The sequence below is a fragment of the Notechis scutatus genome, chromosome 1 (assembly GCF_049901735.1).
Source record: "Notechis scutatus isolate UNSWTSFEM ecotype Mainland chromosome 1, rNotScu1.2, whole genome shotgun sequence".
In the NCBI taxonomy this organism is placed as follows: domain Eukaryota; kingdom Metazoa; phylum Chordata; class Lepidosauria; order Squamata; family Elapidae; genus Notechis; species Notechis scutatus.
The window spans coordinates 326,550,347-326,561,938 of record NC_142009.1 but is presented as its reverse complement, the minus strand read 5'-3'; the positions used below and the strand labels follow the sequence as shown (position 1 = coordinate 326,561,938).

At 41.6% G+C, this 11,592-nt stretch overlaps 1 protein-coding gene across 5 annotated transcripts in view; it reads right to left on the bottom strand.

Annotated features, from left to right (window-relative positions):
- ATP8B3 (ATPase phospholipid transporting 8B3) overlaps positions 1-11,592 on the bottom strand; it is a 96,555-nt gene that overhangs the window by 27,755 nt on the left and 57,208 nt on the right. For all 5 annotated transcript variants that reach the window (XM_087952600.1, XM_087952599.1, XM_087952601.1 and 2 more), the window contains 2 exons: positions 7,422-7,572; positions 2-190 (listed from right to left, as the gene is read on the bottom strand). In XM_087952600.1, the coding sequence (XP_087808726.1) occupies positions 2-190; positions 7,422-7,572 (340 nt within the window). The remainder of the gene's footprint in view (position 1; positions 191-7,421; positions 7,573-11,592) is intronic.

The window sequence follows — 11,592 nt, the reverse complement described above, 5'->3', positions numbered from 1 at the left end:
CCTAAAACAGACATCCGTTTTCTGACACTATTGAAATCTAGCAATGCCAGCACCTTGTAAGTCCGTTGTATACCCAGTTCACTTATCGTGATAGTATCTTGAGTGCGGGAGAGAAAGACATAACCTAGGTTTCTGGCAGCTGTTACCAGGGCTTCCTCATCTGGTGAAGCAGCTTGATAAACAAGCTCGCCTAAGAACAAAAAGAGGAGAACATAATCAAAAGAGGGTCCCATGCTAGGTTTAATGAAAAGAAAGACTAGGGGTGCCGTGTTAGGAGTGTTCCAAGTGGCTGCTAAAGTACCCGAAGGCCAGACCAGGAATGATGGGTGGAAACCAAACAAGGAGAGATTTAACCTGGAAATAAGGACAGTAAGAACAATCAACCAATGGAACAGAAGTTGCCTTCGGAAGTTGTGGGAGCTTCATCACTGGAGGCTTTCAAGAAGAGATTGGACTGCCATTTGTCAGAAATGGTGTAGGATCTCCTGCTTGGGTGGGGCGGTTGGACTAGATGACGTACAAGGTTCCTTCCAACTCTGATTATTATCTGTTATCTGCTGCCACAAAGAAGATGGGGGTCAAAACACCTGAAAGCGAACAAGAAGCAATGGACGGAAACTTATCAAGGAGAGAACCAACCTAGAAACTAGGGAAAAATTTCCTAACGGGCAACCAACACATATTTATGACCATTGTGATGTCCTGAGGTCAATGGTGGGATGCTTCCGGTGTAACAACCGGTTCGGTGATCGTGTGTGCGTATGCCAAACGCATGCTGTGCGCGTGAACTGCTTTCCCCAAAAAATTACCTGCTATGTTACCACTGGGGAGTAACACAGCTGAAGAGCAATGAAATAGCTGAGAGAATATAGGTAAGTACAGCATAGGGGTGGTGTGGGGGGCACATGATTGTCTAAACCAGGGGTGTCCAACCTTGGCAACTTTAAGACTTGTGGACTTCAACTCCCAGAGTTCCTCAGCCAGCTTTGCTGGCTGAGGAACTCTGGGAGTTGAAGTCCACAAGTCTTAAAATTGCCAAGGTTGGACACCCCTGGTCTAAACGAACCGGTTCGCTGCCAGCTGATCTTTGGAGCTAGGGGTTCACCCAAACCGGTCTGAACCGGTAGAATCCCACCTCTGCCTGAGGTCACATGATCACGTTTTGTGACCTTCTGACCAGCAAAGTCAATGGGAAAGCCAGATGCACTTAACAACCGTGTTACTAATTTAACAACTGCAGGGATTCACTTAACAACGGTGGCAAGAAAGGTTGTAAAATGGGGCAATGTTCACTTCACAAATATCTCATTTAGGAACAAAAGTTTGGGGCTCAATTGTGGTCATAAGTCAAGGACTACCTGTATCAGAGGTAGCATTCAGCAGGTTCTGACCGGTTCTGGAGAACCGATAGCGGAAATTTGGAGTAGTTCAGAGAACCGGCCAATACCACCTCTGACTGGCCCTGCCCCCATCTCTTCTCTGCCTCCCGAGTCCCAGCTGATCAGCTGGGTCTTCTTTTGTTGCCCTGCACAGGAGAACGGAGCTGGAAAGCAGGTTAGTGGGACGGGGAGGGAATGGGGATTTTGCAGTATCCTTCCCCTGCCACACCCACCAAGCCACACCATGCCCACCAAGCCACGCCCACAGAACAGGTAGTAAAAAAATTTGAATCCCACCATTGACCTGTATTATCCTGGCACACATATATTTGCCTTCATTTGTGAAATAAATAAACAAACAAACAAATAAATAAATCCTACTGCTGCCTGGGGGACCTTGGGTAATCTTCTGCTTTAGATGGGTATAAGCAAGACAGCTGATTTCATGGCACTTAGTTACTATAACTCCCCTTCTGTGCTCACTAAAATACAGCAGAAAACATGGAGAAAATATTGGCTTGCAATATTTTACAAAGGAAGTGTAATTGAAATATTTTGACCTTGTAAAACATTCTAAATCTTAGAGGGGAAAAAAGGTCTGGGTTTTTGAACCTTTTCTCAAGGAAAGCCACCTGAGGTTTATGCTACCATCTTTAGATATCTTGCCTTTTATTCTTCCTGACTTTTAAAAACTCTAGTGTATTTTTTTATTATTATTTCTGCTGTGGCTGTTCTTAGGCTATTAACGGCTGCCAGGAATTGTTCTCTTTATTATTGCTCCTTTATTGTGTCTTCTAAACCATTTCACAAATGTTTAGTTGAAAGGCAATAAAAACCCTCACAGGATTAGCCTGAACATAAAAAGTGTGTATGTGTTGTGGGGAGAAGCCATCTATGCTTCTCTCGGAGCCTTTGATAATAGAATAAATAAACAGAAACCATCCTATGATTCTTCAGGTGTTGTGATGTGTCTATAACTACTGTGATCAGAATCGTGCAAGCCTTAGTATTCTCTGCAATACTTCATGAAAGCAAAAGGTGGACTTTGAAGAAACAGGGTAGGAAGAGTATTGATGATTTTGACCTCTGGTGTTGTGGAAGACTCCTGGGAATTTTGTAGACAACCAAGAAAATAAACAAATGGATGATTGAACAAAGCAACCCAGAGTTCTCCCTCGAAGCTCGAATGACCAGGTTCAAATGATCCTACTTGGGATACATTACCTGTATACATTACAGGTATCTGTAGGAGGCTTTAATGCCGAGATAAGTCAACCGTGAATGTTACACCTACATGGAGGGAAGCATGCAGTGGGGTACTCCAAGATTCTGTCTATGGTCCTCTTCAACATCTTCATAAACGTCCCAAAGGTGTTTTTTTTCCCAAAAGGAAAGGCAACTAAACTTTGTTTTTCCTTGAAGACATTTTGCTTCTCATCCATGATGCTTCTTCAGTTCAGAACTAAGGAAGCTTCTTGGACAAGAAGCAAAACATCTTCAAGGAAAAACGAAGTCCAGTTGCCTTTTGAAAAAGCACCTTTGGGACAACTGTGACCTGGATGATTGAGAATGTCATTCATAAATGATTTAGAGGAGGGGGTAGAACTCCTCAAATTTGCAGATAACACCAAGCTGGGGAGAATGCTTAATACTTTAGAACAGTGGTTGCCAACCAGTGGGCCAGGGACCACTGGTAGTCCGCGAGAAAATTTCGGTGGTCCGCAGAGAAATGTCACCCCCAAAGCAATTAATCCAGGCTAAGCAGGAACACAAGGCTCGAGTCACTTGCATTGCAAACATGAGGTAATGAGGGGAGGGGGAAAGGGCGGAGGAGGGGAATTTGGCCCACTCGCTCCACGCACCTCACCTGGCCACCGGGCTACTTCTTTCCACTTCTTTCTTCTTCTGCTTTTGGCTGCATGCAAGGAAAGCAGAAATGAGTCTTTGGGACCCTGCAAGGCATCCTGCCCCAAGAGGCTGCGCCGGTGCGTCAAGTCTCACAAAGACTCATTTCGGGCGGAGTTTGGGGGAGAGAAAGAAAGACTTCTGCTGCTTCTGCTGCTTTCCTTCCATGAAGCCAAAAGTCTGTCTCTCCCCCTGAGATCGGAGCTGGAGATGATATCCTGTGATCCCAAATAAAGAATGATCGATCGGTAGGAAAACAGGGTGGGGAATTTTCCTGCAGACTTTTTGGGGGGATTTTCCCAGGGTCTCTGGTCCGCAGGATTTAAAATTATGAGTTTGGTGGTTCCTGAGGTCCAAAAGGTTGACAACCCGTGCTTTAGAAGACACTTAAGATTCAGAAAGATCTTGACAGAGTTGAATGTTGGGCCCTATCCAAGAAAATGTAATTTCAGTGGTGAGAAAAATAAAGTTTTAGACTTAGTGCCAATCTTCCAAGTAATACCCCCATGGTCCACACAGCTCCGAGGCAGGTTGATTCCTCAAAGAACAGTTATTAGGAGATATCATCCTGGTACAACTGGTGAAAAGCCAAATCTAAATGTTCCTGCCCCTTCCACCACATTAAAAAGTAAACATTTCCTGTTTTCCCAAAACAATAAATCACATTGTCCAATCTGGATACTGGCTGGTTGCCTGGTTATCTCTCTCCTCCTCTTCTGGCTAGCCAGCCATTGAAATGTCCCTGAATCATCGGAGAACTATGTTGTTTTGACTACAAACCCACATCTACCTGTAACCCACTTCAGCCCCATTGCGTCAGCCTGAAGCCATGTAAAAAGAACCCCAGATAGTAAAGACTGCCCCTCACACACAGAAAAGAAAATGGCCACAGCCAGGTCAGCTTCAGGCTTGACACTTAGACAAGAAAAATCAAATGTAGAGGTACAGAATAGGTGGTACCTTGCATAACAGCATTAACTATGAGAGGGATCTAGGGGTCTTAGTGGACAACCACTTAAATTGCTGGATATTGGCTATGTCTAGATTGAAAAGAAGGACTAGAGGTGCAATGATAGTAGTATTCCAATATCTAACAGGCTGCTACAAAGTAGAAGGGGGATCAACCTATTCTTCAAAACACCTGAAGGCATTGCTGAAGAAGCAACAGATGGAAACTAATCAAGGAGAGAAGAAATCTAGAACTAAGGATAACTTTTCCTATGGTTAGAACAAATAATCAGTGGAATGACTTGCTTCCAAAAGTTGTAAGTGCTCCAACATTTGAGGTTTTAAAGAAGAGACTGGACAGACACTTGTCTGAAATGATATAGGGTTTCCTGCTTGAGCAGGGGGTTGGACTAGAAGACCTCCAAGGTCCCTTCCAACTCTGTTATTCTGCTATTCTATTAAGTATGAGCCAGCAGTGTGTTGCAAGTACCTGAAGGCAAGGCAAGAACCAGCAGATGGAAGATCAAAACTTAAACTGGGAAAGAATAGGATAGAATAGAATAACAGAGTTGGAAGGGACCTTGTAGGTCATCTAGTCCAACCCCCTGCTCAACAGGAGGCCTTATAACCATTTCTGACAGATGGCAGTCCAGTCTCTTCTTGAAAGCTTCCAGTGATGAAACTCCCACAAGCTCTGAAGGCAAGCTGTTCCATTGGTTGATTGTTCTCACTATTTCCTAATTGCGAGAGTTATTAAGCTATGGCTTCAGAAGCTGAGGAGGCTCCATCACAGGAGGTTTTCAACAGTGATTCAATTTTTTTTTACTACCGGTTCTGAGGGTGTGACTTGGTGGGCGTGGCAGGGGAAGGAGACTGTAAAATCTCCAGTCAGAGGTGGGATTTGCCGGTTCTCCGGACTACTCAAAATTTCCACTACCGGTTCTCCAGAACTGGTCAGAACCTGCTGAATACCCACCTCTGGTTTTCAAGAAAAGATTGGGTGGCCATTTGTCCAAAATGGTAGGAGGACTCCTTCACTGGGCTGGGCGTTGGGCTAGAAGACTTTCAAGTTCCCTTTCAACTCTATGATTCTAAACTGCACAGTAGCGCATTCTGTTTCTTTGATGTTTGATCTCTGCGGGGGCAGAGGTATTATAATGACATGTCATAAATACTGTTCTTGACACAGGCATAATCAACATACCCGACGCCAACACTTGTTTTGTTCCTCCAAACAAAACTGTATCTCTTTCAGCATTGAGGATGAGATGTCACATTAGAGCTAGCATTGTTTGTAAATTGGGGAGACTCTTTCATCATACCGCAGGTGCACAAGTAATCCGATTAGAAAGAGAGTTGCTCAAGTGTGGTTAAATTAACTGAAGTTTCAAAAGAAGATTTTAATCTCCTCATATCTAATGTTAAGCAATACCGGCATCCAAAAATCACAGTATTAGTGTGAAGTGGCCTATTTGTGAGTTGCCCATGACCAAAGGATTTATGTAACGAAAAGCTGAATTATTATAATATTGGGAACAGAAATAGATGCACAGGAGACCTGGGTTCTTTACTTAAAGCAGAGTGGAAAATGCTTGACTTTATGCCATGTTTGTACATTTCCTGGAGGCACCTGGATGGCAAAACAGGGTGATAAAGTATGAAAAGGATTTGAAACTCAAAGATGTGACATCCCAAAATGAACTCTATACCATAGCTCCGTAAACCATCAGTTAAGGAATTTGATATGTGGTAATGGGGATAAATGTTTCCTTTGATGACCCAAAATAAAGGAATTGAGGAGATTTTCAGTTGGTAGATTTTTACTGCCAAATGTAAAGAGCCTCCAGAAGTTGTGGTTGCTCCAACACGGGGAGGTTTTTAAGAAGAGGTTGGACAACTTGTTGTCTGAAATGGCACAGGGTTTCCTGCTTGAGCAAAGATTTGGACTAGAAGACCTCTGAGATTATCTTCCAACTCTTGTTATTTTGTTAATTTGTTATTCTTCTCACAGTGACAATGAAATGCAGGCAAGCGAATCAGATGGTTGAGATGTCAACACAACAACCAAAACAGACGATATCTTTTCCAATGAGATGGGACCCCCTACTGCCTCTCAGCAGTATGCTCAAAAGACAAAAGACCTACAGCTGGCCTGTCTGGGTAATGTTAGAAAGTTTAGGCATTGTATTGGTTATCAGAGACAAACGGCTTCTCGGAAAAGAGGCAAATACATGTCTGAAGTGTTTCTGGAACATAGCTTAAACATTCCAGTCTTTCCAGTTCCCACCTGAACTTTCTGTTCGAGATAGACTGTCTCTCTGCTGAGGTCAGCTTAAACCTTTCCCTGAAGATCAACGCAGAACTTGAAGCTCACATAAAATCTATTCGTCAGCATTCCAGAAAACCTCCACTCCAACCAATAACTCCGAGACAGACATCTTCTCAAAAGTTCTTTTTATTTTGGATAGTAAACTGGCACAACTGGGGAATCCCAAATCTGAAAGTTCCAGGCTTCCTTGCAATAAGTAAAAACTACAAATCCATCATCTTATAAAGTGGCATTAATACTTGACGTGATCTTGATTCTATCGCACTTCTGCCTAGAACTGTGTTGGCTTTTTTGGCAGCTGCTGCACAGCTCGTGACCAACTCCTACAAAACTGAGATGACCAAAAATAGAATCAACTACTAGTCTACTCCAGGGGTGGGATTCAGATTTTTTAACAACCGGCTCTGTGGGCATGGCTTAGTTGGTGGGCATGGCTTGGTGGTCATGTGACTGGCTGGGCATGGCCAACTCAACATCACTCACATTGAGGCACGCATCTATTCGCCTGGCCTGTGGGGATGCTGCAACAGTCGTAAGTGTGAAAAACGGCCATAAGTCATTTTTTTCAGTGCCATTGTAACTTGAATGGTCACTCCACACAAGCAAAGTACCAGCAAAGGAGGAAAAAAAACTCCAGAGAAGTTCCTGAGACAGGAAGTCTAGTCCTGCCAAGAATGTAATAAGGGTCAACGGAGAAGCAGTTTCTGTAAGCAACACCAGAATATTTCCTTCCTGCCTTCCTTACAGGATTAGGCAAGGAATTTCTTCTAACAACCGGGTCTACGAACTGCTTAGAATGTTAACAACCGGTTCTAGAGAATAGGTGCAATCCTGTAGAATCCCACCCCTGGTCTACTCACTTTCTTTCTCCTCCACCATGACAGTGTGACACAGGGCAAGCAACCGCATGTATTCCCTCACCACCGGGTCCTGGTCACTCCGGATGGTATCCAAAAGCAACTGATCATGAAATTCCAGCTTCTTGTCTATATACTTGTTCCAGCTCAAATCCTTGGAGAAAAAAGAAAAAGGGTCAGAGATGGGCTTGGAAACCACCGGGATAATATACCTATTTACATTGGTTGGCTCTGAAACTGTGTAAACTGACATCTTGGGAAGGAGGGAAAAACCACAGAGTTCAGGGATTGGCCACTTTCTTTGGCTAAGATCCACTTAATTGCCAGAGGGCCCCAGCACGTGGGAACATCACTGGAGGGATTGAAGCTCAAATATTTTGCTCAATTTGGAAGCTGTTTACTTTCTATGGCCTTTCATAGAAGGCCTCCTCTTTATAGCAATAGCAGCTAGGCTTATATACCACTTCATAGTGTGTTTTCAGGGATCTTCAACCTTGGCAACTTTAAGACTTGTGGACTTCAACTCCCAGAATCCCTCAGCCAGCTTTGCTTGTATTCTGGGAGTTGAAGTCCACAAGTCTTAAAGTTGCCAAGGCTGGAGACTTCTGTATTACAGCACTCTCTGGGCGGTTTACAGTGTCAGTATATTGCCCCCAACAATCTAGGTCTTCATTTTATTGATGTTCAAATGACGGAAGCCTGAGTCAACCTTGATGCCCGTCAGGATTGAACTCCAAGTTGTGGGCAGAATTTGCCTGCAATAGTGCATTCTAACCACTGCACCACCAGTAGTGCCCCCTCTTATTTTGGGAAGTAGAGGGAAATAAATAAAATGGCAATTGTATAGCTGAAATTTTGTCACTGAACAGTTGTCTATTTGGGCTTCACAGGAAAGGGGAGAGCACAAATGGAGTCACAGGTGACTCACAATCTCTGGGTTGCCCACTTATACTCTAATTTATACACCACATTAAAAACTCACTCTAAAAGCTGTGTCTGGGGAACCTGACACTTTTCAGATGTGGTTCAAGTACAGGGTAGTCCTTGACTTATGACCACAATTGGTCGAATTTCTGTTGGTTAAAGCAAGGTGTTTTTAAGCAAGTCATACCCAATGTTATGACCTTTTTCGCCATGGTTATTAAGAGAATCACTGCAGTTGTTAATGATCATGTGATCATTAAGTGAACCTGGCTTCTCCCATTGACTTTGTCTGTTGGAAGTTGTTGGGACCAATGATGATCACGTGATTCAGGATGCTACAGTCATCATAAACACTTACTGATTGCCAAGTCCCCTGATTTTGATCACGGGAGGCTCAGCCAATCTCATTGTACACAGGTTGTACTCTGACAATAAAAGTAATAATAATAAAATAAAGTGACAGTGGGGATGCTAGTTGTAAGTGCAAGAACCAGAGGTAAGTCACTTTTTCAGTGCTGCTATAATTTCAAACGGTCATTAAACAAATTATTAAAAGTTGAGGACTACCTGTATAACTTCCCCTATCAATATTCACAGTTCTTCATTTCACAGATTCCTTGTTCAGGAATTGCAGTTCAACAACATCTTTAGGATATAGAACTTTTCCCCCCAACACTCACAATAGCAGATGGATAAATTTAAGATAATAAGTCACTAACCTATACCATGTTATCTAATGCTACTCTTTTTTTCCCCCAAAGTTTTTTATAATTTTATTTTTTACACATCTCTTCATGTGAGCAACATGATTCCAGATTACAATATTTATACACAGTCATAGTTACACTTTCAACTTTCTTAATTAATATCACTTCAAATTATTATCCATTCGACTAATCTTTAGATCAATTTCCCTTTCATATTTCAATTCATTAATTCAATATCAAAATCATTTCATCCTTGCATATATTTTCAATTCTTTATCCCCTATTATTTCCATTTTCAGCTTACCACCTATTTTATGTTACCTTATGTATTGTTATCATCTATAACTTTCTCAAGACCAATATATAATTAGACAGTCAATGAAAGAAAAAATGAGTTAAAAGTAAAGTAAGATTAATACATTTAGGATCCAAATGGTATATCCCCTATCTACAATATATCTTATATCTATTCCAGAGATATTCATATAATAATTTCATATTTTTTCTTTGTTTCCAAAATTTACCTTTATAATTTAAATAAATTTTCATTCCCCTGCTTTTGATTATAATTCATTCATTATAAATATTTTACATTGCCACATAATCCCTTCTAGTTCATTATATTTTCTATTTTATCATATCCTTTGTATAATCAATTGTATTTTCTATTTCATGTATACCACAAAGAAAAAAATAAAATAAAAACAGAGTTAATTTCCTCTTTTACTTCCCTTTGACCAATTTCAACCTATAGCATTTATATAAACCTAATTCACACTTTTTAAACATAATTAATACCAGATTTTCACCCGTCATCATATTCTCTGTTTTCCAAATATCATTTAGTCATTAACATATTTTAGAATATGTATGTATGCATATGTGTGTGTGTGTGTGTGTGTGTGTGTATGTGTGTGTATGTATGTATGTATATGTATATGTATATGTATGTATATGTGTGTGTGTATATATATATATATATATTCTTAAGTTTTCGCGGGTACTTACATGTATGGCATTCAGCTTTGTTCGGGTATTTTCCCACGTCATTGTAGTTGTGCTTTTAAAGTTGTAGCAATGTTTTGGCAGAATCTCATCTGCCATCATCAGGCTTCTGTATTGTGTTCGTCATGCTATACTCCCCTGGTATACGAACACAATACAGAAGCCTGATGATGGAGGATGAGATTCTGCCAAAACGTTGCTACAACTTTAAAAGCACAACTACTATGACGTGGAAATACCGAACAAAGCTGAATACTATATATATATAATATATATATATATATATATATATATATATATATATATATATATATATATATATAACACACACAACACACACACCACACACACACACACACACATATATAACTTTGCTACAACGTTGTAGGTGTAGGTGTGTTCGGGTCTTTTTCCATGTAAGATTAAGAGTATCTTGGCGACTCGTTTGTTGGTGAATCCCAGCCACGAAAACCAACACCAGACCCAAAACAACACAGACACCACCGCCAACCCCCCTCATCAGATCCAGGCCCAAGCCCATCCTATAAACGAAGGACAACCACCATCCAGAAAACAGACCACGGCTGCTTCACCAGCTCTCGCACCCCCCAACCCCAAAACCAAACAAGCTGGCACACACCAAGAACACAGACCCAGACCCCAAACTTGAAGCCAGACTAAAACCCAGAATGCTACATCACAGCCACCCGCTCAGGACATCAGATCAGAAAACTCAGGAAATTACACCACAAGAACTCAAGAAGTTGCAACACAGCAAATGACCCAGGATATCACAGCACAAGACCAAGGATACCACAGCAATAAATCTCACAAGGTCATCACACAACCCATTGCCCAAGCCGTTACTACACAGGAGGCTAGTGGAAAAGAGATCAAAACACAAATGACCCAGGATACCACAACAAAAGAACTTGCAAGCCCATCACAAAACCCATTACCCAAGCCGTTAAAACACGAGAGGCTAATGGAAAAAAGATCACTACAAAACAAACGACTCAGGAGATTACAGCACAAGATCCAGGATATCTCCACAACAAAACTCACAAGGCCATCACACAGCCCATTATACCAACATCAACTCCATCAACCAATCAAGAGGCAGCAGTGCAGTCAACCAGCCCAGCACACCAGCCCCCACCACCAGTATTTATAGAGAGATGGCAGCTCCGATCACACACTGTTTGGACTGGCACGAAGCCGAAAGCACCAGCCTGAGGATGGTGAGTGGGACCTCGCCGAAATGTCGCCAAGATACTCTTAATCTTACCCGGGAAAAGACCTGAACACACCTAGACCTACATACCTGTACCCGTGAAAATCTACGAAAACACACACAGACAGACATAAACATAGACATAGACATAGACATACATATATAGATATATGATTAATAACAATAGAACCCTCTTAATATCACTCACTCCATCTTCATTTTTCTCATCTATAATTATCTAATAATCTTAAAGTAATTCCCAGTAAGTTATAAACTTCAAATCTCCCCAGTCTACATTTCTAAC